The following is a 27,366-nucleotide window of genomic DNA, read 5'->3' as shown; positions in this document are numbered from 1 at the left end:
TGGCCATTTGGCCAGGCTTCCTAAAAGCCTGGCAAGGCTTCCTAAAAGCCCTCTTCTTTGCTGAGGTCAGTGAGACTAGGATTCGCTTGCTAGGCTATGAGCAGCTGACCTGTGCTGAAGGCTCCTGTGTGGCTAGCATTTTACTGGAGCTCCCTGAATAGCTCAGGCCTCCAAGGCCTGTGCTTTTGCTGATGCTATGTAGACTCTGCCTGTTGGCTGAGATAACCAACCAATAATATAACAACTCACACAACACGCTGAATATCTGGTACATTTTTCGATGACTCTATAAAAATAGGCAGCCATTCATCTTTAGACAGAGCCACCATAAACTATAATGATCCATCAAGATGAGAATACCATGTGGCCAGCTCCTAATGCCTTCAGCCATATGTCCAAGTCAACAGTTAAAAAACAACTACACAACTTTAAAAAAATTAAAAATTAAATGCTGACCCACACATTAAAATTCAAGCTCCTCCACATGAACCACACTCCCCAATACGCTCCATTTCTATTTCTCATCGATCCAGCCCTATCTACCAGATTCTATCATTCTTCTGAATTAAACTTCTCTACCCAAATTGCAGGACACTTCCACATGGGCAGGATTTTTCACCAGATACTTGGAAAGCAGAGCCAAATATATGTTCACAGGAGGCAGCCCAGCTCCTGAAAAAAAGGAGTGAAAGAACTGACTGGGCTGGGCTATGCAAGCCCAATTTCTCCTCCCAAACTCTTGGGCTGAAAATCCAAGAATGTTATAATAAAGAAGTTTCCTGCATTTAAAGGCAAATTAGGACTAAGTAAATAGCCCCTTTCTCCCATAATTAATATTACAAACCAAAAAACCTTACTATTTTTAATACATTCCATAATCTGGCTGAAGAACATTTGATTTGTGAAGTAAGTTTTAAAATATTGCTATTTTTAAGCATATTAAGACTGAAAATATGATTTGATAAATTGTAAGATTCCTTTAATAAGTAGATCAGGCTACCAATTATGTATACAAATTTGTATTTATTAAGAAATTTTTTACACTCAAAATATTCCCCATGTGCAAATAATTAATGACTTACAAGCATCTGCTTTATTATTTAAAAAAGTAAAATTCACAAACTTCCTCTATTTAAATTGATAACTTTTCATCATGTACTTTAAAAAGTTAAATACAGAAGTACTAACTCTGTAGGGTACCAAATCCTTGTATCACTTGATAATGGACAGAAAACTAAATAAAACTGTATTGCAAAGACAGTTGTCTTTTGGAGGCTCCAACAATTCTCCTTATGGTGACCCTCTCTACTCATCCAGTTTCTTTGCCCCTGTGATCCCTCTTCAACATATGTTTATCATGCACCCATTATGCATTGGACAAATGCCGTCCCCTACATTGTCTTGGTCCTCAATGTGGCAATGCTGCATATCATTCTTCAGACCACTGTCTCATTTCTTCTTACAACTAACTGTTGGGGAGAATCTAATCAAGTAACATGATGAGGTAGGAATTATTTTGAATAGCTTAATGTACTTCTCAGTACCAGAGTTTTCACATCTCATATGTAAATATACCTTAACCCCAAAGAATGAATCTACACCTGCATCCAATAAGGGGTAAATTTTCTTAGAATACCTTTCTGGCTGTCTTCATACCTAAATGCGACCTGAAAACAAGCACAGACACCTACTCTCTCTTATGATAGAATGCTGCTTGCTGTTTGTGCTGTGCTTTACTAGACACTAGAAATACAGGTTCATATGGTGATAAATATATTACCTATTACATTTATGTTGAGCTGGTCTATTTGTTATTATCTCTATCTGCCCTATAGAATTACGAGAAATGCACTGTAGAAGGTGGAGACTAAGACATTGGTATGTCTGGGATGGTACAGTTTCCAAACTGCCTTGAAATTATTCTGGAATATTCCCAATTTCATTCATTATGCACAAATTTGTGATAATTGTTCTATACCTAAAATGTGACTGGCTTATTGATAGCTTAACCTGAGATGTTTAAAATGAATACTATACTATGTTTGTCTTTCTCTGAACTAGGAGCTGAAGCTAATTTTATGCTGAAAATTCATCCTCTGAAGAAATATCCTGTGGATCTTTATTATCTGGTTGATGTCTCAGCATCAATGCACAATAATATTGAAAAATTAAATTCAGTTGGAAATGATTTATCTAGAAAAATGGCATTTTTCTCCCATGACTTCCGCCTTGGATTTGGCTCATACGTTGATAAAACAGTTTCACCATACATTAGTATCCATCCAGAAAGAATTCATAATCAATGCAGGTATCTAATATTTGACTTGGACTTCCTAATGCTAAACAAATTTAAAATCTTATAAAACCTCATTTTGTTTTTAAATCAAAGACTTACTAAATTTTATATTTTTGTTTTAATTAAATGATAAATGAAAATATGTATAGAAGAAGTATGTTTCTATCTGAAAACTTCTGAGACTGAAGGGTGGCTTTTTACTTTATATTTTTTCAAATATCATTCACTTAGTTTCTATTACAAAAACACAAATAATATTAGTAATTTTGGATAAACCTCCAATAATCAGGCTACCATATATATATATATATATATATATATATATATAATACGTCTTTGAAACTTCCGTATTCCTTTTTTGATTGATCCAAATTTGCTGAATTAAGGTTTATCAAATTTAAAGTACTTATTTTGCCAGTATTGCATCTGTATTTCCATTACTGTATTGTGACTGTTTATAATTACATTGCTTATGATGTGATTTCAAACAAAACTCAGCTAGCACATGGAGGATAGGTAGGTCAAAAGAGAGAATTTGTTTGCTAGAAAGAGCCCTTTTTCTTATCATTTTGGAACAGCATATTCCCTACTATGAAAGGAAAACAGACCTTTAAAATATGAATTTCTCACACGATACTTAGCCTGTTGAATTTTCAGAGAGAACTATAAATGTGTTCAGTTCTTCCTTAACAAAACATTTCATTTTATCGTCTTCTTTCCTACTTTCATGAATTGCCCAGATCACTTTACAGTATATACTCTAATTTACCAAAACAACTCTGCTTTCTGTTGTAGAGGAACAAGACTGATGCCTCTCCACATGGAGCTTCACACACCTTCTCCCTGAATACAAATGCACCTGAGGAATGATCCTCACCTTTGGGGACATTATGGAATTCTCAAAACAATTTTAATGAATTTTGACCATTCATCAATAATTCTACACCAAGCATCACTTTAAAATTAGCAAAATATTTTAAAATATCTAACAGTAGTATAATATTTTAACTAAATTCCTAAAAACATTTCCCAAAAAGTGTTTTTCAGCTGTTCCATGGGCAAATGTGATAGGAAATCACTGTAAATTTTCATCTCCTCTTAAAAATTAACAGTGCATATTAGCATAATAAAAGCCCTTAGGTGTCCTATATTAAACATGTTTAATCTTCTTTATGTTTTGACGACCAAGGCATTATATTGCTACATGCAAAGAAATATTCACCAATATTGAGCTTTTCTCTGATTTTATAAAATACAGATTTTCTCTAATAAAATTTTCTTGGCAAAACTAAAAAAGGTATTCCCTTCTCACATCAACCACACACTTTTACTATGACCATGAGTAGTATTTTGGATCTTTGAAGGACGCATAGCAAAACAATTTGCATTTCTTCTTTACCCATATAGTGACTACAACTTAGACTGTATGCCTCCCCATGGGTATATCCATGTGCTGTCTTTGACGGAAAACATCACTGAGTTTGAAAAAGCAGTTCACAGACAGAAGATCTCTGGAAATATAGATACACCTGAAGGAGGTTTTGATGCTATGCTTCAGGCAGCTGTCTGTGAGGTAAGAAGTTTCACATTATTGAATATTTGCTCAGATGAAAAATTCTCCAAGAATTTAGGATTTTTCCCTTTGATTTATGGAGTGAAAACATAGCATAGAAGAATACATTCTTCTCCTATCTGTTATTCGTCACCAGTATTATTCACTTTGGTATGTGTTCAGGACAGAGGGGCTAAATTAGAAGAGGGTTATAAATAGGAAAAGATAAAAGGGAAAGAATAACTTATGCACTTGGAAAATCATTTCCAAAAGCGCTGCTCTTTTCACTCACTACTCTCCAAGGAAAAAAACAGAAGTAGCTTGTTGTCCTACTCACATCACAGTGGGCAGTCTGCACTTCATAAACCTGGCTTGTTCCTCCTCTGTGGAACACCAGAAGTCTCTAGCCAGGAGATAGTGTGGTCAAACGGCTGTGGAAGAGGATATACAAATAAAAGTTAATGCTATTTATGAAACAGCACTGAATTTATGCACATAATTCTAGCCTGACTTAATGTTTTAAATTTAATGTTTACTTGAAATGAAGACCATAGTAAAGATCTATGTTATTGTACAAGATCTAATTACATGTTTATTTTAAGAGTCACATTGGATGGCGAAAAGAAGCTAAAAGATTGCTGCTGGTGATGACAGATCAGACATCTCATCTTGCTCTAGATAGCAAATTGGCAGGCATAGTGGTGCCAAATGACGGAAACTGCCATCTGAAAAACAACGTCTACGTCAGATCAACGAGCATGGTAATACAGCAACAGCCTATTAGTAGTTATGACTTTTCTGGTTATAGTATAAGTTTAAATTGGCAATTCAGCTGTTCTTGTACCGAGAAATTACCTAAAGGATCATGATGCAGAGTCAGGATAAGTCATGAAAGACAAGTTACAGAACAATGCAGTCTATAAATTCTGCTCAATAAAATATAAGGCTGAAATACTTTGATAATATCTAGTAGCTGACTCTCTAACATCCTACAAAGCACTGTATAATTTATGAAAATAAGAGTGATAGAAGAGCTTACTTTTTACTCAACTGAAGGACCTTAAAAGGAAAAGAGCATATACATATACGTTTGCCTTACTAGTTTACTTATAACTACTTCTACAGGGTTAGTACTGAAAAACATATTAGAGATTAAGAAGAACGTATTTGGCTTGAGGAATCCTCGCAGTAAAATAGACAGAATCAAAGTAGAGACTAGGGGAAAAAAGGAGTAAAACAAAACCGGCTTTCAATTTTATACCTCACTCCATCCTTCTGAAGTTTATCTATATTTAAGGGCTCTTTTGTTTAAACAGTGCATATCTGGATTGCTTCCTGAGGGTTAGTTTCGGCTCTGAATATTTAAATTCAATCTCTTAGAACATCTTTCCCAGCATTAGCTATTCTTCATGTAGAAAATAACTGCATAAAGCATCATTTACTTGTGACGTGACACCTACTTATACAGGCATGCAAATGTTAGAACAAAAGCTTCCAAACTTTCTTATATTGCAGTACCTAGTGTCTTAGTAATCTTTTCCCTCGTACACGTAGGCAAAACAAGCAAACAAAGAGCCTGACAGTTTATTAACTATTTGTGTCCTAAAAACTTAGTAGCCAGTTAAAAAAATAATACACATGAACATCAAAAAATATATGTGTGTGTGTGTGTATATATATATATATATATATATATATACACATATATATATATATATATATATGTATAGTTTGTCATTCTTAGTAAATAAGTTACAATGGGAACTTCCCAAGCCTTGGAATCAGACTAGATATAACCATCCTCACTTCCTGTTCCGCACTGATTTTTATGTTGCCCAGTTTTGCAAAGATATGGCATCATCTAAAAGAACAGAGCCGAATGTAATGGTAAAGCTGTGAACCACCTCCAGCTAGTAGTTCATGGGTACCTGACAGATGCCACGTATTACTGTGCTTCCCTTAAAAATTCAAGATATTTTGAGGTACCCTGGTGAGTGTACTGCAGTGCTCTAAGGCACCTCATGCAGAGTTTGGGAAATGCAATATTAGAAACATATAAATTATGCTGAAATGTGTGTGGTTCCCATGAGTGAAATTTAAATAGTTTAAATTTTGTTAATCTGAAACATTCTACCAGACTTTTTGAAAGTCTAGAGGAGCAACTGTTATTACCGCATAAAACAAGTTCAACCCTTGGTTGGTTTAGATTCTTGAAAGCAGCCTCAACATTTAAAGATTTTTAAAAATAACTAGAATTTGAATTTTAAATTTTAGCATTTGGGGTTATTCCCTTAGTGTCTTTCTCTTTGCTAATTCTCTTCTACTCAGCCACATTGCACTTTGGTAGACCCATCCACTTTAATTAAGTCATTTATTATCTTTCCTTCCATTCAACCTCTTTTAATCTGAGACAGAGTTCTAATTCATTTACTGGGAGTGGAGGAGAAGACAAGAGGAACTATTCTATTGTGAGACAAGTAGAAGCTTTTTTTTTTTTAAAGGGAAAATAATAATCACATTTTTCTCAAATTGTATTGCATTATCATTTTGAAGTTTTGCCAAGTCATTGAAGTCATCACTCCATAATTGTATTTTAGAGGGTGCTGTTGCTCATATAGGATGGATTCCTTAAGGCAAAGAAATGTTCTCATACTTTTAGACATATGCCATGCCATATAACCTTATGGAAACAAATTATAATTCTGAAGGAATTTTACACAGTGTTTGGGCTCTTATGATATCAGGAATTTGGACAAACTATCATGAACTTTATTTGCTTTCTTGAAAATTGTTTTACCTACTTAAAACAATGAACATTCCACATGTCACTGATATGTATTGAATAAACCAAGGAGTAGTGTGTTTATTAATAGCTTAGAAGAATATTTTTATCTCATTTATCCCATGTCTGTGTTTTAAGAGATCCTCTTCCTAAGAAGTTCATTCCCTTCATTTCCAGGGACAATGCCCTAAAACAAAAGAAGTTGAAGCATTTTGATTGATCCCTTGACTATGTGTTTATATACACAAGGTGTACGACTGCTCTGAAACCTCCTACATCCAAAGCTACCCTGAGCCTAATAAGCATATGTACCTGCTTATTTTAAAATGACCTCCATTCTCTCCTATTCAGCCATTATAGAGGAATTTAAAAAGGTATTATTTAGACAAGCAATCAAACACTTTGCTTCTTGGCTTTATGTCTAGCAGCCAATACCAGTAATGTTGAATAGTACCTGAGCTTCTTGGGCCAAGACTCTGGTCCTTTCATTTATAAAAGGAAATGATAAAAGATCTTTTACATGTCTAAATTACATGATCCAGAGTTCTACTGCTTATTCACCTAGCTATTTCATGAGGGTCAATGTGAATTCCAGAATTATAACATCTACCCTGTTTTCAGTTTTTATTAACTGAAACCACATATGTACATACAGTATCAGTATACTGCATACAGTACAGTGTATACAGTATGAAATTTATCTTTACAACAACTTGGTAAGATAGTCATAGTTATCTTTCTTTTATAAACAGAAAAACTGAGGGGAGAAGAAACTAAGAATGTTGACTGAGGACAGACAGCTAAGAAGCTAATAAGTGGCAGAGGTAGGGTTCAATCCAGTTCAATCTTTTATTAAAATCTATATTCTTAACCACTTTGCCACAGTGTCTCAAGGGAAAACTAGAATAAATAGAGCAGTGAAGTTCTTGCTGTAGTTTCTGCTCTAACTTTCTAGTTACAGTCTTACTTATAGAAGAAATAAAGCAGATAATCTGGCTTACTTAAATTACATAACATGATAAAATTTTAAACAGTTTAAGCATTGTTACATTTTATATATGGCCATTGGCAAATAATATTATAGTATTAAATAAATTACCTTTTCCACTGCTTTTTCTCCAGTTGCCAGTATGAAAAACTTGAGTAGTAATGTAGTTTTATAATTTACCAGTAATAATGCCAGCTTAAAATAAGGATTTGTTTCTAAAATGGTAGAGGTTAGTATAAAAATTGTTAATGGTGTAGAAGACAGGTTAATACTGAGGTCCTAGAATTTCACCCTGTCTCCCCATCCAGCTCCTCCAGGGTGATTCCCAACTTCATGCAAAGCCCTCCTCACAACCATTCACCCCATCCTTGGCCAAGAATAACACCAGAGTCTCCAGTAACAATGAAAGGGGCCCAAAGAGCAAATATTTGGAAGAGGCACACAGGTCATGCAATGAACCATTATTAATGGGACTTTCAAATATTGCTGTGACTCTCAGTCCTGATGGAGAGATGCAAATAAGCAAGATCCTACCACACTTCTAATTATATTAGTAGCTCAGGTATGGTGTTTCTTTCTCTGAGCATTTTTTTGTGCCCCATCATATTATGGTCAGTGATTCTTCACCCCTCCTATCATTTAACTCCTCAGAATTCCTTTACTTATTTAGTCTCATGGAAATTACTGATACATAATTATAAGAATAATAACATTAAAATTCTAATATGTCAAAACTAAAGCATATAATAAAAATTTTCACCTTATTTCCTGATTCTTACTTTGTTTTTCTCTGCTTAACACTGCATAAGAAAAACTTTTTAAATTAATTAAAAAGATAAGATCAGTTTAGAGTGTTAGCACCTTTGGGTTTTATGAACATGCACCATCAGGAAAGTAAAGGGAATATCACTCAGGCTAAATGCACCCAGAAAGTTTTAAGTCCATATGCAGCTGGTTTTTAAAAAAATATTGTTACAACTTTTAGTTAAAGGTAAAGAGAGAACTTCAGCAAGAGAAAAATAAAGAGTCACATACAAGGGAACACCCATAACGCTATCAGCTGGTTTTATAGCAGACTTTGCAGGCCAGGAGGGAGTGACATGATATACTTAAAGTGTTGAAAGGAAAAAAACCCCTACAACCTAGGATACTCTATACAGCAAGTCATCATTCAGAATTGAAGGAGAGAGAAAGAGCATCTCAGACAAGCAAAAACTAACAAGAGTTAATCAACACTAAACCAAACTTACAAGAAACATTAAAGGGCATCCTTTAAGTGAAAAAGAAAAGGCTGTAACAAAGAAATAAATTATAGGAAGGGGAAAATGCCACTGGTAAAGGCAGATATATAGTAAAGACAGGGGTTCAACTACCTAAATAAGCTACTACAAAGGTTAAAAGACAAAAATTGTAGAAGCAACTAAAACTACAATAAATAGTTAAGGGATTGATATGAAGATATAAAATATATCAAAAACAAAATCTGGAGGGGATAGTAAAAAATGTAGCTCTTTTAGAATGTCCTAGAACTTAAATGACTATCAGTTTAAAACAAGCAGATATAGTTAAAGGTCAAAATATATGAACTTCATGATAACCACAAATCAAAAACCTGCAATAGGCATACAAAAACTAAAAAGAAAAGAGATGAGCTAAAGCACACCACTAAACTAAAGAGAGACTAAAACTAAAAAGACATGAACACAAGCATACAACTAAAGAAAATCATCAAACCACAAGGGGATAGACTAAAACAAGAAGACAAAACAGAGAAACAACCAGAAAAAAGTAACAAAATGGCAATAAGCACATACCTACCAATAATCACTTTAAATGTCAATGGACTAAATGCTCCAATCAAAGGACACAGCGTGGCTGATTGGATAAAAAATAACCCATCTATATGCTGTTTATAAGACACTCACTTGAGAGCTAAAGATACACGGACTGAAAGTAAGGGGTTGATATTCTATGCAAATGGAAACAAAAGAAAGCTGAAGCAGCAGACCCTTATCACACAAAATAGACTTTAAAACAAAGTCTATAACAAAAGACAAAGAGGGAATTATATACTACATTATGATAAAGGGATCAATACAAGAAGAGATTACACTCATTAACATATATGTGTCCAAAACAGGAATACATATATAAAATATTAACAGAAATAAAGGGAGAAATGGACAGTAATACAATAATAGTAGGGCACTTTAACATCCCAATGACATCAATGGGGAGATCATCCAGACAGAAAATAAATAAGGGAACAGTGGCCTTAAATGAATCATTAGGCCAGTTGGACTTAATAGATATCTACAGGACATTCCATCCAAAACAGCAGCACGCACATTCTTTTCAAGTGTACATGGAGCATTCTCCAGGATAGATCACATGCTGTCAAAACAAGTCTCAACAAATTTAAGAAAATAGACATTATATCAAGCATCTTTTCTGACCACAATGGCATGAAACTATAGATCATTTATAGAAAGAAAAACAGGAAAAGAACAAACACATGGAGACTAAACAACATGCTACTAAAAAAAACAGTGGTCAATGAAGAAACCAATGAGGAAATCAGAAAATATCTTGAGACAAGGCAAATGAAAATGGAACACAACACTCAAAAATATATGGGGTGCACCAAAAGCAGTTCTAAGAGGGAAGTTAATAGTGATACAGGCCTAACTGAAGAAATAAGAAAAAATCTCAAATAAACAGCCTAACTTACCAACTAAAGGAATTAGAAAAAGAAGAGCAAAGTCCAAAGTCAGCAGAAAGAAGGATATAATAAAGATCAAAGCAGAAATAAATAAATTAAAGACACTACCCCCCAAAAAAACAACAGAAAAGATCAATGAAACCAAGAACTTATTTTTTGAAAAGATAAACAAAACTGTTAAGTCTTTAACCAGGTTCATTCAGAAAAAAAAAAGAGAGTACCCAAATACACAAGATAAGAAATGAAAGAGAAGCTACTGCTGTTATCACAGAAATACAATCATAAGAGAATACTATGAACAGTTAATGCCAAGAAATTGGACAACCTAGAAGAAATGGATAAATTCCTAGAAACATACAATATTCCAAGACTGAATCAAGAAGAAATAGATAATTTGAATAGACTGATAACTAGTGTTGAAATTGAATCAGTAATCAAAACCTCCCAAACAAAAGTCCAGGACCAAAGGGCTTCACAGGGGAATGCTAACAAACATATAAAGAAGAGTTAATACCTATCTTTCTTAAACTATTTCAAGAAATTGAAGAGGAGGAAACACTTTCAAACTCATTCTATGAAGCCACCATTACCCTGACACCAAAACCAGAGAAATACAGTAAAAAAAAAAAGAAAATTACAGGTCAATATGTCTGATGAATATAGATGATTCTATCACTATATGCAGATGACATGATACTGTATATAGAAAACCCTAAAGTCTTCATCAAAAAGCTATTAGCACTAATAAATTAATTCAGTAAAGTTGCAGGATACAAGATTAATATACAAAAATCTATTGCTTTTCTATACACTAATAATGTATTAGTATTATATATTTTCTCAGGAAGAGAAGGTAAGAAAACAATTCCATTTAAAATCACATCAAAAAGAATACAATACCTAGGAATAAACTTAACCAAGGAGGTGAAAGACCTATACTCTGAAAACTATAAAGCACTGACGAAGGAAACTGAAAATGATAAAAAGAAATGGAAAGACATCCCATGCTCTTGGATTGGAAGAATTAATATTGTTTAAATGGCCATTCTACCCAAAGCAATCTACAGATTTAATGCAATCCCTATCAAATTACCAATAACATTTTTCACAGAACTAGAACAAATTATCCTAAAATTTATATGTAACCATGGGAGACCCCCAAATTGCCAAAGAAATCTTGAGAAAAAAGAAGAAAGCTGGAGGTATCATGCTTCCTGACTTCAGACTATACTACAAAGCTACAATAATCAAAACAGTATGGTATTGGCACAACAAGAGCCATACAGATCAGCTGAACAGAATAGAGAGCCCAGAAATAAGCCCATGCACATATGGTCAATTAATCTATGACAACGGAGGCAAGAATATACAGTGGGGAAAAGACAGTCTCTTCAACAAGTGGTGCTGGGAAAACTGGACAGCTACATTCAAAGGAATAAAATTAGAACATTTTTTTCCACACCATATACAAAAATAAACTGAAAATGGATTAAAGACCTAAATGTAAGACCAGAAACCACAAAAGTCCTAGAAGAAAACATAGGGAGTATGGTCTTTGACAAAGATCTTAGCACTATGTTTTTGGACCTGTCTCTTCAGGCAAGGGAAACAAAAGCAAAAATAAACAAATGGGGCCTAATCAAACTTAAAAGCTTTTACACAGCAAAGGAAACTATCAAAAAAATGAAAATGCAACCTACTGAACATGAGAAGATATTTGCAAATGATATGTCCAATAAGGGGGCAATATCCAAAATATATCAACAGCTAATACAACTCAATATCAAAAACACCCTGATTAAAAAAATGGGCAGAAGACCTGAATAGGCATTCTTCCAAAGAAGACATACAGATGGCCAACAGGCATGTGAAAAGATGTTCAACATCACTAATCATCAGGGAAATGCAAATCAAAACCACAATGAGATATCACCTCACACCAGTCAGAATGACCATCATCAAAAAGACCACAAACAATAAATGTCAGTGAGGAATGTAAAGAAAAGGGAACCCTCCAACTTGGAAAACAGTATGGAGGCTACTCAAAAAATTAAAAATAGAACTAACATATGATCCAGCAATTCCACTCCTGGGTATATATATATCTGAAGAAAATGAAAACATTAATTCAAAAAGATCTATGTACACCCATGTTCATAGGAGCAATATGTAAAACAGCCAAGATATGGAAGCAACGTAAGCGTCCATCAACAACTGAATAGATAAAGAAGTTTGTGGTATATATATACAATGGAATATTACTCATCCATAATAAAGAATGAAATTTTGCCATACGCAACAACATGGATGGATATAGAGGGTATTATGCTTAGTAAAATGACTCAGACAGAGAAATACAAATACTGCATATTTTCACTTATATGTGGAATATAAAAAATAAAACAAATGAATGGATATAACAAAACAGAAACAGACTCACAGATACAGAGAACAAGCTAGTGGTTACCAGTGGGGAGAGGGATGGAGGGGGCATGTGAACAATAATGACTTTAATAATAACTTTAGAATAGACCTAATTTTAATGCTTGTCATGCTTGCAGAAAATTACCCAGGAAATTATTTCTGCAAACAATATTTATTTTTCTTCTTTAAAATTGAAAGCAAAAGTTTCACACAGAATCACCTGAGCTAGGCTCAGAGTAGTCTCATGTTGCTTTTATAGTGCCCCTGAAAATGAGAAAAAATATTGATTTTCCAAAGTGACTCAATAAAAACAAAAATTGATGAAAATACTTATGAAATAGACTGTTCCAAATAAATTATATGTTTGGTTAAGTCATATTTAAGCAGAAAACTTACTACCATTCTCATTGAAAAGCTTACAAAAATGGTTATTCCATGCCCCTCATTCAGTAGCAAGGATATCAAGAATGCAACTGATAGCATGTTTGGCAAGAGCCACAAATTCGAACACTTCAGGAGCCAGGTGCAAAAAGTAAATAAATGAGGCAAGTTAAAGCATATCCAAGAGCCCAGCATTTAGCCTTTAGTAATGGCCTCCAAATGTCTTTTATTAAGCAGTCTTTTATTGAAAGCTGTCTTTTATTAAGCAGCCCTGTGGTATTTGTCCCTTTACACTTAGGGAGCACCACCCAGCCTCCCAGTGAAGTATAGATATTGTTATTACCTCCATTTTATAAATGAGAAAATGGAAGCACTAAAAGGATCAGGAACTTGTCTGTGGTCACACAGCCCTGCATAGTAGTGCCTAGGTAAATGACAAGCAGTGTGACATCAGGACATGAGCTTCTACTTACCATTAATATGGGCTTAATAATTAGAAAATGGTAAATGAAAGTCTTTACACATGTTAACCCATTTAATTCCCACCATAACCCTGAGAGGTAGATACTAGTATTTATACGTTTTACATATATAGAAACTGTATCATAGAAGGTTAAGACAGATGCCCAGTGTTACATGGCTAGTAATTGCAGAGCCAAGAGTTGAAGGCCCAGGTGGTCTGCTTCCAAGCCCCTGCTCTTGGTATGGCTCTCAACCAGAAGGATTTTGCCCTCCAGAGAACATTTCAATGTCCAGAGACATTTTGGTTGTTACAACTGGGGGAGGAGGGAGATACTGGCCTCTTATAGGTAGAAGCCAGGGATGTAGCCAAGTACCCTACAATGCACAGGACAGCCTCATACCCACAACACAAACTGTCCATAGCGCCACTAATGGGAAACATGGGTCTATGCGATTATGACTATGCAGCCATATAGATAGACAAATAGGCCATTGGGAGAGATGGGGACTGACAACACATAAAATCTTCATCTCTAAATAAATCTGTGCTATCACATTGTTTTCATGCTGTCTCTGTCCTCTAAAAAGTGAACTATAAAAAGTAATCCAGATAACTGAATACTTTTATTTAACCAAGACATTGGTTTTTTGTTTTGTATCTTATTATGATATTCAATGTTTCAAATTCTATATTATCTTATAAGAACTTTTTATAATGAAACTCACTTTTATGGAGAATCTTGAACACTTATTTTCTTGTCACTACACAGGCACATTATTAAAATTCATACATCTCTACATAGTTATCTCTTTAACCGAAACTGTCTCCATTGAATCTTTCTTACCTCATCTTCCCTTCTAACATTTATAAGTTATTTCCCACAAATCACAGTGAAGGTGTTGGTGAAGAAGAAAAATGTGAATGGAATCCTTTTGCCCTTAATTACTTAGCAGCTGCCTTGGCACATTGCTTTCCCTTCTCCCTTCTGCCCCAGAAATGCTTGTTATCTCCATTAATTATTTTCAGAGTTCAGAGAAACAATATGTAATGGGTTAGACAGAGGGGGAGTTAAAGCTGAGGAGCAGTGACGTCACCAGCACAGGACAGCTGGCCAAGAGGGAGTGTTCCTGCTAGTGAAATACAAGACATAAAAGATAAAATACTTAAAAGATACTATGCTTCATGGAGGAAAGGGGAAGGGGCTTCAACAATGGCCATTAATCCAAAATTCTCCCATCAACAATGGTTTGTTTAAACATCTATTAAACATTTGTAGTTTTAACAATCTGCCTCGAGGTACTTGGAATTTTCTTTTAAAACATTTCTTTCTAGGCTTAAAAAATGTGTTCTTTTAAGCTTAAAAATCCAACTGACCTTCTTAATGATCTTCGGCGCAAACAAGAACTTTCTAGATTTAAATTTTGTGTACTTTTGGTCAATGTGACTTCCTGTTTTTGAAAAGGGGAAAGAGATTAAGCAGCCTCCAAAAGCTGCTTACATTTTGGACTGTTCTTTAATATTGATTTTATGTGAGTTAAGTATAAGCTGGTTAAAAACATATGGATTAAATTTTCCTGAAAATATGAATGGTTTTAAAAATTAAGAAGGGGGAATGCTTGGCAAACTGTGATTATTTTTTGTCAAAGCAAAAATATTTGAAAAGTAGTTGTTGCCCTTAAAAAAAATATTCCCAATACAGCTAGACTTACCTTCTTTTACTTGTTCTCTTTTTCGTTGTTGTTCTCTTTAATTTACCAGCATTATGCAAACTGTCATAAGTCTATTTTAAGAATATGCATATTATTAGGAACAAGGAATAAAAATTTATCTGATAGAACTTATATTTTGGGGATTGTTCTTCTATTACTCTAAAATTATATTCTTAAGAATTGCTGTGGGTAGAATTTTTCTTATGCAAATCCATGTGGTAATACTTTTTATACCCCTTCGTAAATTGGAGTCATATCACATTTAATTGTAGTTCAAGAAAATTTTATTTGTTTCTACAAAGCAATTATAGATTATATAGAAATAAAGGATATTTGTTATGATTATTCTCTTAGTCTATTCGGGCTCCTATACCAAAACATCATAAATTAGGTGGCTTATAAACAGCAGAAATTTATTCCTCACAGTTTTTGAGGTTGGTAAGTCCAAGATCAAGGCACTAGAGGATTCGGGGTCTGGTGAGAGCCCACTTTTTGGTTCAAAGACAACACCTCCTAGTTATAACCTCATATGGCAGAAGGTGCAAGGGAACTTTCTCCACTGGCTCTCTTTTATAAGGGCACTAATCCCATTCAAGAGGGCTCTACCTTCAAGACCTAATCACATCCTAAACGCCCACCTCCTAATATTACATGACCTTGGAGGTTAGGATTTCAATGTATGAATCTGGGAAGCGGGACATAGATATTCAAATCACACCAGTTACTCATGTTAGTGATGGTAGTTTTAAGCACAAGGCTGTGTCTTATATCTTATTAAACTTATATATATAAGTTTAATAAGTGGGTCAAAGAACTTAGGCTATAAGTGAAACGAGTAAAATTAGCTCTTTCTAAGTTCATATAGTTGCCAAAATCCAGAAATATTAACCAAGATGGTTTAAACAAAATTTTCCCTTAACAAAAGCACAGTTAGCATTGGAGGGTGAAAGGGGAAACAAAACTACCGAGTAATCTGAACTTGAATCAGATGATACTAACTAGGCTCAGTCACATGATCCTTGGCTTACACTACTAGGCACCAAAACCAGGTGGGCCCAAATGCAGGTGAAGTTTGACATCATTTCTCTAAAGGTATCTAGAGTTGTTATTTGAGATTGCTTTAATATCTAAAAGAGCATTTATAGAAAGAAAAATATCAAGTACTATGTCTTACTACATAACTTTATATAGCAAATTCCATAGTTGTCAGATTTCTCATATTTACTAAGTTTTATTCCCTTTCTACTCATCCCCTGCTTTCTTTCCCACTACTGCAAAGAGTGTCACAGTTAGAGCTACATAAGTTTTATATATCAATGTAAGACAGATTTGTAATAAAATATATGTATACATAAATGACAAAAAAGTATAATGATAATAACTTGAAAGATCTGTAACCTACACCTTGTATAAGCTCTTGGAAATAAAAATTATAATAACTGCTATTACCTTTGAGTATATGCAAGAAACTGCTCTAAATAATTCACATACTATTGTTATCTTTCTACTTTTGCCAGCAATCATGGAAGGCAGATACCATTCACATGTTATAGAGGATAGACCTGAAATACAATTTTTATCATAAACTGACAATCCGAGATTTGAATACAGGGTTTCCTTCTTTTAAACAAACTTTGTTCTATACCATGTTATATATCAAATTTTTATATGTATGTAAATATGTATATATATACATGCATATATTTGCATTTTAAAACTTGTTACTGAATTTCACCTCAGAATGTGATTGTCACTAATAGGTCTCTGTTTCTGAATATTAAATAATCTGTCAATTATATTACTTGGAATCCAATGTTAATCTAAAGAAGTGCTAAACACTCTTTGTACTATGTTGAATGCAATCCTCTTCATTTTTTCTGAATTTCTAAGGTTTTTATGGAGCCTTTGTCTTTAAAATATCCTTAATAATGTTAACGTTGACCTTATTTATTTATTTTTTTTTTTGTGGTATGTGGGCCTCTCACCGTTGTGGCCTCTCCCATTGCGGAGAACAGGCTCCGAACGCGCTGGCTCAACGGCCATGGCTCACAGGCCCAGCCGCTCCGCAGCATGTGGGATCTTCACGGACTGGGGCATGAACCCGTGTCCCCTGCATCGGCAGGCGGACTCTCAACCACTGCGCCACCAGGGAAGCCCTGACCTTATTTTTTAAAAGAATTTAAATGCCTCTAGTAAAATGATAATCCTTCCCAACACAATACATTTTTATGTTAATCATACAGTTTTCCTCATAACAGATGTTTGGAAGTGTGTGGAATTGAGCTACTAAATTTCACTTCCTTCTTTATTTCATTTTCTGTTACAGGAACATCCCTCGTTAGGCCAACTTTCAGAAAAGTTAATAGACAACAACATTAATGTCATATTTGCAGTTCAAGGAAAACAGTTTCACTGGTATAAGGTATGTTAACTCCCAAAATATAAAAATTAAAATGTTTGCATCTATAGTTAAAATTAGAATACTTTTTAGAACCCCAGGTAAGGATTCTGGAGTTATTATACTTTGTACAATCTAAATTTAATACTGTATTAACTAACATAGCCCAGGTGTCCATTCCTCTGGTGAGATGGGGCAGGAGATGCTCTCCTCAACTCCTTGCCTGGGTGGGCAACTCAGGCTCCAGGGCCAGCAGAAATCCTCGTGTGAGGGTCCCACTGAGTTCCCCGGTCAGAGTACTGCAGCTGAGAGGAGTGGCTGCTTGGGACTACTGCTCAGGTGCTGCAGATAGCCTTCTTGGAATCTGACATGTTATCACTCTGGGACCATTGGCCAGCTACTCCTGACTTGGTCACATGAAGGCTGACTGTTACAGACTCTGAACTGAAGAGAACCAACACTATTAGCGTATCTCGCACCACCATGAATGCAAGGTATTTCAATTAAGAGTATCAGGAGGACATCTATAAATCCCAGACTGGCATGTGCAAGTTCTGCTGGTGGAATAACCCAATGTATCTGGGTGACCTTTGGAGACAGCTGAGACAGAGCTACAACAGGGCAGTGGCTGACACCCAACTCATAGCCTATCTTCTCCAGCCGTGTGGCTGCCAGGGTCTTGGGGCTCCAGCTGGCTGTAAGGCCTGAGCCTCTGAGATGGGAGAGCTGAATTCAGGACATTGGTCTACCAGAGACCTCCCAGCCCCATGAAATATCAATCGGCGAGAGCTCTCCCAGAGATCCCCATCTCAAAGCTAAAACCCAGCTCCACTCAACGACAAGCAAGGTCCACTGCTGGACACCTCATGCCAAACAATTAGCAAGGCAGGAACACAAACCTACCCATCAACAGAGAGGCTGCCTACCATCATAACAAGTTCACACAAACCCCAAAACACACAACCGGATGCGGTCCTGCCAGAAAGACAAGATCCAGCCTCATCCACCAGAACACAGGCGCTAGTCCCATCCACCAGGAAGCCTACACAACCCACTGAACCGACCTTACCCACTGGGGGCAGACACCAAAAACAACAGGAACTACGAACCTGTAGCCTGCGAAAAAGAGGCCCAAAACACAGTAAGTTAAGCAAAATAAGACAGAGAAACACACAGCATATGCAGGAGCAACGTAAAAACCCACCAGACCAAACAAATGAAGAGGAAATAGGCAGTCTACCTGAAAAAGAATTCAGAGTAATGATAGTAAAGATGATCCAAGATCTTGGAAATACAATGAAGAAAATACAAGAAATGTTTAACAAGGACTTAGAAGAACTAAAGAGCAAACAAACAAGGATGAACAACACAATAAATGAAATTAAAAATTCTCTAGAAGGAATCAATAGCAGAAAAACTGAGGCAGCAGAACAGATAATTGACCTGGAAGATAAAATAGTGGAAATAACTACCACAGAGCAGAGTAAAGAAAAAAGAATGAAAGGAATTCAGGACAGACTCAGAGACCTCTGGGACAAGATTAAATGCATCAACATTCAAATTATAGGGGCCCCATAAGAAGAAGAGAAAAAGAAAGGGAAGGAGAAAATATCTGAAGAAATTATAGTTGAAAACTTCCCTAATATGGGAAAGGGAACAGTCAGTCAAGCCCAGGAAGCACAGAGTCCCATACAGGATAAATCCAAGGAAAAACACGCCAAGACACATATTAATCAAGCTATCAAAAATTAAATACAAGGAAAAAATATTAAAAGCAGCAAGGGAAAAACAACAAATAACATACAAGGGAATCCCCATAAGGTTAACAGCTGATCTTTCAGCAGAAACTCTGCAAGCCAAAAGGGACTGGCAGGACATATTTAACGTGATGAAAGAGAAAAAACTATAAACAAGATTACTCTAACCAGCTAGGATCTCATTCAGATTCAACAGAGAAATTAAAACCTTTACAGACAAGCAAAAGCTAAGAGAAACCACCAAACCAGCTTTACAACAAACGCTAAAGGAACTTCTCTAGGCAGGAAACACAAGAGAAGGAAAAGACATACAATAACAAACCCAAAACAATTAAAAAATAGAAACATACATATCGATAATTACCTTAAACGTAAATGGGTTAAATGCTCCAACCAATAGACACAGACTGGTTCAATGGATACAAAAACAAGACCCATATATAGGCTGTCTACAAGAGACCTACTTCAGACCTAGGGACACATACAGACTGAAAGTGAGGGGATGGAAAAAGATATTCCATGCAAATGGAAATCAAAAGAAAGCTGGAGTAGCAATTCTCATATCACACAAAATAGACTTTAAAATAAAGACTACTACAAGAAGCAAAGAAGGACAGTACATAATGACCAAGAGATCAATCCAAGAAGAAGATATAATAATTGTAAATATTTATGCACCCAACATAGGAGCACCTCAAAACATAAGGCAAATGCTAACAGCCATGAAAGGGGAAATCGACAGTAACACATTCATAGTAGAGGATTTTAACACCCCACTTTCACCAATGGACAGATCATCCAAAATGAAAATAAATAAGGAAACACAAGCTTTAAATGATACATTAAACAAGTTGGACTTAATTGATATTTATAGGACACTCCATCCAAAAACAACAGGATACACTTTCTTCTCAAGTGCTCATGGAACATTCTCCAGGATAGATCATATCTTGGGTCACAAATCAAGCCTTGGCAAATTTAAGAAATTTGAAATTCTATCAAGTAGCTTTGGAAACCACAGTGCTATGAGACTAGACATAAAATAAAGGAAAAAATCTGTAAAAAATACAAACACATGGAGGCTAAACAATACACTACTAAATAACCAAGAGATCACTGAGGAAATCAAAGAGGAAATCAAAAAATACCTAGAAACAAAGGACAATGAAAACACGATGAGCCAAAACCTTTGGGATGCAGCAAAATCAGTTCTAAGATGGAAATTTATAGCAATACAATCCTACATCAAGAAACAAGAAACATTTCAAATAAACAACTAACCTTCCACCTAAAGCAATTAGAGAAAGAAGAAAAACAGCAAAAAAAAAAACCCAAAGGAAGCAGAAGGAAAGAAATCATAAAGATCAGATCAGAAATAAATGAAAAAGACATGAAGGAAATGATAGCAAAGAACAATGGAAATGAAAGCTGGTTCTTTGAGAAGATAAACAAAATTGATAAACCATTAGCCAGACTCATCAAGAAAAATAAGGGAGAAGACTCAAATAAATAGAATTAGAAATGAAAAAGGAGACGTAACAACTGGCACTGCACAAATGCAAAGGATCATGAGAGATTACTACAAGCAACTCTATGCCAATAAAATGGACCACCTGGAAGAAATGGACAAATTCTTAGAAAAGCACAACCTTCTCAGACTGAACCAGGAAGAAATAGAAAATATAAACAGACCAATCACAAGCACTGAAATTGAAACTGTGACTAAAAATCTTCCACAACAAAAGCCCAGGACCAGATTTCTTCACAGGTGAATTGTATCAAACATTTAGAGAAGAGCTAACATCTATCCTTCTCAAACTCTTCCAAAATATAGCAGAGGGAGGAACACTCCCAAACTCATTCTACAAGGTCACCATCACCCTGATAACCAAACCATATGAAGATGTCACAAAAAAAAGAAAAGTACAGGCGAATATCACTGATGATCATAGATGCAAAAATCCTTAACAAAATATTAGCAAAGAGAATCCAACAGCACTTTAAAAGGATCATACACCCTGATCAAGTAGGGTTTTCCCAGGAATGCAAGGATTCTTCAATATGCAAATCAATCACTGTGATAAACCATATTAAGAAATTGAAGGAGAAAAACCATATGATCATCTCAATAGATGCAGAAAAATCTTTTGACAAAATTCAACATCGATTTATGATAAAAACCCTCCAGATAGTAGGCATAGAGGGAACTAACCTCAACATAATAAAGGCCATATACGACAAACCCGCAGCCAACATCGTTCTCAATGGTGAAAAACTGAAACTATTTCCTCTAAGATCAGGAAGAAGACAAGGTTGTCCACTCTCACCACTATTATTCAACACAGTTTTGGAAGTTTTAGCCACAACAAGCAGAGAAGAAAAAGAAATAAAAGGAATCCAAATTGGAAAAGAAGAAGTAAAACTGTCACTGTTTACAGATGACATGATACTATACATAGAGAATCCTAAAGATGCTACCAGAAAACCACTAGAGCTAAACAATGAATTTGGTAAAGTAGCAGGATACAAAATTTAATGCACAGAAATATCTTGCATTCTTATCCACTAATGATGGAATATCGAAAGAGAATTTAAGGAAATACTCCCATTTACCGTTGCAACAAAAAGATAAAATGCTTAGGGTTAAACCTACCTAAGGAGACAAAAGACCTGTATGCAGAAAACTATAAGACACTGATGAAAGTAATTAAAGATGATACAAAGAGAGATATATGGAGAGATATACCATGTTCTTGGATTCAAAGAATCAACATTGTGAAAATGACTATACTACGCAAAGCAATCTACAGATTCAATGCAATCCCTATCAAACTACCAATGGCATTTTTCACAGAACTAGAACAAAAATTTCACAATTTGTATGGAAAAACAAAAGACCTTGAATAGCAGAATAGCCAAAGCAATCTTGAGAAAGAAAAACGGAGCTTGAGGAATCAGGCTCCCTTACTTCAGACTATCCTACAAAGCTACAGTAATCAAGACAGTGTGGTACTGCCACAAAAAGAGAAATATAGATCAATGGAACAGAATAGAAAGCCCAGAAATAAACCCACGCACATATGGTCACCTTATCTTTGATAAAGGAGACAAGAATATATAGTGCAGAAAAGACAGCCTCTTCAATAAGTGGTGCTGGGAAAACTGGACAGCTACATGTAAAAGAATGAAATTAGAACACTGCCTAACACCATACACAATAATAAACTCAAAATGGATTAAAGACCTAAATGTAAGGCCAGACACTATCAAACTCTTAGAGGAAAACATAGACAGAAGACTCTATGACATAAATCACAGCAAGATCCTTTTTGACCCACCTCCTAGAGAAAAGGAAATAAAAACAAAAATAAACAAATGGGACCTAATGAAACTTAAAAGCTTTTGCACAGCAAAGGAAACCAGAAAGAAGACGAAAAGACAACCCTCAGAATGTGAAAAAATATTTGCAAACGAAGCAAGTGACAAAGAATTAATCTCCAAAATATACAAGCAGCTCATGCAGCTCAATATCAAAAGAACAAAACAAGCCAATCCAAAAATGGGCCGAAAGCCTAAATAGACATTTCTCCAAAGAAGATATACAGATTGCCAACAAACACATGAAAGGATGCTCAACATTACTAATCATTAGAGGAATACAAGTCAAAACTACAATGAGGTATCACCTCACACCGGTCAGAATGGCCATTATCAAAAAGTCTACAAACAATAAATGCTGGAAAGGGTGTGGAGAAAACAGAACCCTCTTGCACTGTTGGTGGGAATGTAAATTGATACAGTCACTATGGAGAACAGTATGGAGGTTCCTTAAAAAACTAAAAATAGAACTACCATACGACCCAGCAATCCCACTACTGTGCATATACCCTGAGAAAACCATAATTCAAAAAGAGTCATGTACCACAATGTTCATTGCAGCTCTATTTACAATAGCCAGGACATGGAAGCAACCTAAGTGTCCATCAACGGATGAATGGATAAAGAAGATGTGGCACATATATACAATGGAATATTACTCTGCCATAAAAAGAAACGAAGTTTTGTTACTTGTAGTGAGGTGGATGGACCTAGAGTCTGTCATACAGAGTGAAGTAAGTCAGAAAGAGAAAAACGAATACCGTATGCTAACACATATGTATGGAATCTAATTTTAAAAAATGGGTCTGAAGAACCTAGGGGCAGGACAGGAATAAAGACACAGATGTGGAAACTGGACTTGAGGACACAGGGAGAGGGAGTGCTGGGCTGGGATGAGATAAGAAAGTGACATGGACGTTTATAGACTACCAAATGTTGAATGGATGGCTGGTGGGAAGCAGCTGCATAGCACAGGGAGATCAGCTCGGTGCTTTGTGACCACTTATAGAGGGGTGGGATAAGGAGGCTGGGAGGGAGATCCAAGAGGGAGAGGATATGGGGATATATGTATACATATGGCTGGTTCACTTTGTTATACAGCAGAAGGTAACACACCATTGTAGAGCAATTATACTCCAATAAAGATGTTGAAATTTTAAAAAAAGTAATGTATACTACACAGGGTCTTAAGTTAGCAGTTAAGTATAAATAAGTATAAATTCTATGTTTGTAACACCTAGAACCAAGTGTGGGCACTGATACTTGGTGTTGTACTGACTGTGACAATAATGGAGGAGACTTTTATCAGGTGAAAAGTAGTTCACACTCCAAGTATACCACTCATGTCCAGAGTTCTGCTTTTTCTAGCCCATGGGCATATCTTTATAATAGATTAGGTTGGGGAATAGCAGCATATTTTAAAATAGCACCAACGTACCTAGGTTTGGTCTAGGTCATCTAGTAAAGGAACAAGAGGAGCCATGGAAGTGGCTAACCCAGTCAAAGCCTTCCTACATAAGAATAATGTTGATTTTGTCCAGTATCTTTTGGGCCAGGTGAGTCCTACAAGCCCAAAAGACGTTTGGCACCTATGTCACTCTGGCAGCACCCAATGGGATTCCCCCTGTCACCCCCAAACCTGTAACTTCTGTGATCCTGCTATAGCTTTCTTTTCACAGTCTTTAAGGTTCTTTTTTCCAGAAAACTCTCTTTTTTTCATTTCTACAATATTGTGATACCCTAATTTTCATTACACATATCTGTTCACTGGGTCTTCTTCATCTCCTTTGTTGTCTTTGCTTCTTCCTTCTACTCCTAATGTCCTTTACTTATTTTTTAATACTTCAGAGAAACTACATTTTCTTTTGGCTTCAACAAATACTTGAATCCATTTTAACTTGCCACAAAGCTGGTGTTCCCTTCAACAATTTCCCTAATACCTGACTACCACGTTTATCATCTGAAAGTGCTACTTAAATTATACCATTTCTTCTCTTAGAAATTTATAGTGAAAATATAAATCCCTGTTTTCCCAAACTTATATACCATGGAACCCCCTTTTTAAGCAAACAACCATTAATATCCACAGAAGTAGGGCTCTGACCCAAATTAAATGCCCAAATCACTTTATTAACAATAGTAACTGCTTCCACTTATTGAGCACTTACTATTGTCAGGCACTGAGTTTATTAACATTAACTCATTTAATACTCTTAAAACTCATAACAATGAGGGCAATATTACTAGTATGCCCATTTTAAAGATGAAGGAAATGCATTTAGGGAAGTTATATACTTCCCCAAACTTTCCTAACAGCCTAAATCCTGTGTTCTTAACCCCTAAGCTTAAATTTCAAATTGAATTTCAACTTACTGTGCAGCTCTTTATTGCTTTTACCTCCTTTTTCTCTGCTATTACTTCTTGATGGTGATATTAGCTCTAGCAGTTTCTCCCTACTCCTTTAAGAAAATTTCCACTGACTGTTAAACCATAAAACCAGGTTTATTATTAATTGAATTGTGTGCCAAGTAAGAGTCAGCAGGTTCTAAAAGCCTGACAGGCTCTGCTAAGAGTCCTGTGTATGCCGTTTCAGTCACCTAATTTGGCTGCTCAGAGATATTTTTATTAATTATCTTTGTTTGGATTGTAACAGCCTCCTAACTCATCTCCCAAATCTATCTTCCACTCGGCTGCAGGATGAGCTATTTGAATCACAGGTGTGAGCACAGTACTCCCCAGAGTAAAATGTTCCAGTGGTTCCCTCTGATCTAGAGGATCAAGTCTTTAATATTGTCTGTGTTAAACTTGTCCCTCCAGTCGTGCTTCTAATCCTCCTGTGTACACACACTCACCAGGCTCTTTCTTTCCTTTGTGACTTTGTTCTTGCTACCTAACTCCCATGCCTGGAAGCCCTTCTCCATCATTACGTGACTCTTACTCGTCCTTTAAGACACAGCTCATGAATCACCTCCTCCAGGAAACAGTCCCTGACAACTTTCCCCAGCTCTCAAATGCTTGCTCAGTATCCCTCTCATTAGGGTCTGTGCATTGCTTCAGGTGTACGTTGTTTTTTGAAACTGTCATTTATATTCCTGTGAGATCCTTAAGGATGGAAACTATGTGGCGTAGCAATTTAGCATTCCCAAAGTGGTATATGGTGGTTAGTTAATCAAGGTTGTATAAATGAATTTTTAAAATATTTAACTGATACATTTTCCCTATTACCTGAGATACCAAATTGTTAGTAACCAAGTAGTAGCTGGCATACAGCAGGAACTTAATGATACTTGTGAATGGTAAAATGAGTATATAAATGTATTTCAAGACTTTTCATAATCTGATTCCATATAAATATGCACCATTCACTCTAGTCAGACTAGTTTCTTCTCTATTCTTACTTCATCTACAACTTGAGTAAACCTTTAAGCCTTTGCTAATTCTCATTTCTCACTAGGAATACCTAGAGTTGATTCCATAATTATTATGTACCATCCATCAGGAACACCCGCTCCATGAAGCTTCCATTTGTGACTTTGATTTTTTTCTCCTGTCTGGGCAAATATGTCCTAAAGACCATTCCATGGAAAAGTAGTTCTGCAAAATAGTTGTATATGTTACATGAGAAAAGAGTTTTGTAATTAAGTAAATGTTAGGGAATACTGCATTTAATAATGCTAAATTATTTCTGAATCGCAGTGGTGTACATTTTGAGTCTCTATGTGGAATAAACCATATGCAGAACTTATCAAACTTATTTGCCCTCAGAACCCTTTTCATTTTAAAATCTCTTGGGACCATGTTCTATGGGAGATAGTTTGGGAAATGCCGGTCTGTGCTTTGAGTTTTAGGTCAGCATGTAACTTGTGAATGCACACACACTCATGCACATACAAATACATACTATTTCAGAAACATATGTTTTGGCTGCTCTGCTTAGTTGCTTATATTTTTCTTGTGTCTCATATTTTTTGATTCATGTAATGACTCACCTTCCACTGATAACTACAGATTTTTAAATATTTGTTGATTGCTAAACCACTGTATACTATTGTCATTAAGTGCAGGTTATTGGTATGTTTTCTAGGATCTTCTACCCCTCTTGCCTGGCACCATTGCTGGTGAAATAGAATCAAAGGCTGCAAACCTCAATAATCTGGTTGTAGAAGCCTATAAGGTACGTATATACTGTACACATTTTTTCAAATAAAATTTTAACCCCAATTTCCATGGCAAGGTACAAACTAATGCCCTATCACCTTGAGAGGAGTGGTGGAAAAAACAGATTAGGAATTAGGAAACTGAGCTTAGCCCTGGCTCTACCACTAACTAGCTATAGAACTTGGGAAAGTCATTTCAGTTTTCTGTGCTTCACTATGTCTCAATGACACAGTTTACTAAACTCAGGTTGAGTTACAGACTATCTAAATTTCCTTCCTCATCAAATGTTCAGTGAGTCACCAAATCACAGCTATAGAACATACTTTATTACCAAGAAATTTCACAATTTCCAGTGCCA

At 35.6% G+C, this 27,366-nt stretch overlaps 1 protein-coding gene across 1 annotated transcript in view; it reads left to right on the top strand.

The window, feature by feature from the left end:
* Positions 1 to 27,366, top strand: part of ITGB8 (integrin subunit beta 8) — a gene marked incomplete at both ends in the record, with an annotated part of 90,314 nt that overhangs the window by 48,938 nt on the left and 14,010 nt on the right. Inside the window, 5 exons of the mRNA XM_082846035.1 lie at positions 2,062 to 2,308; positions 3,704 to 3,869; positions 4,451 to 4,609; positions 17,644 to 17,739; positions 26,935 to 27,024. Coding sequence (XP_082702161.1) covers positions 2,062 to 2,308; positions 3,704 to 3,869; positions 4,451 to 4,609; positions 17,644 to 17,739; positions 26,935 to 27,024 — 758 coding nt within the window. The remainder of the gene's footprint in view (positions 1 to 2,061; positions 2,309 to 3,703; positions 3,870 to 4,450; positions 4,610 to 17,643; positions 17,740 to 26,934; positions 27,025 to 27,366) is intronic.

This window comes from Leucopleurus acutus (assembly GCF_964270905.1).
Source record: "Leucopleurus acutus genome assembly, chromosome: 9".
Classification (NCBI taxonomy): Eukaryota; Metazoa; Chordata; class Mammalia; order Artiodactyla; family Delphinidae; genus Leucopleurus; species Leucopleurus acutus.
The sequence above is the reverse complement of the archived record's forward strand: the minus strand, read 5'-3'. Positions and strand labels throughout refer to the sequence as shown.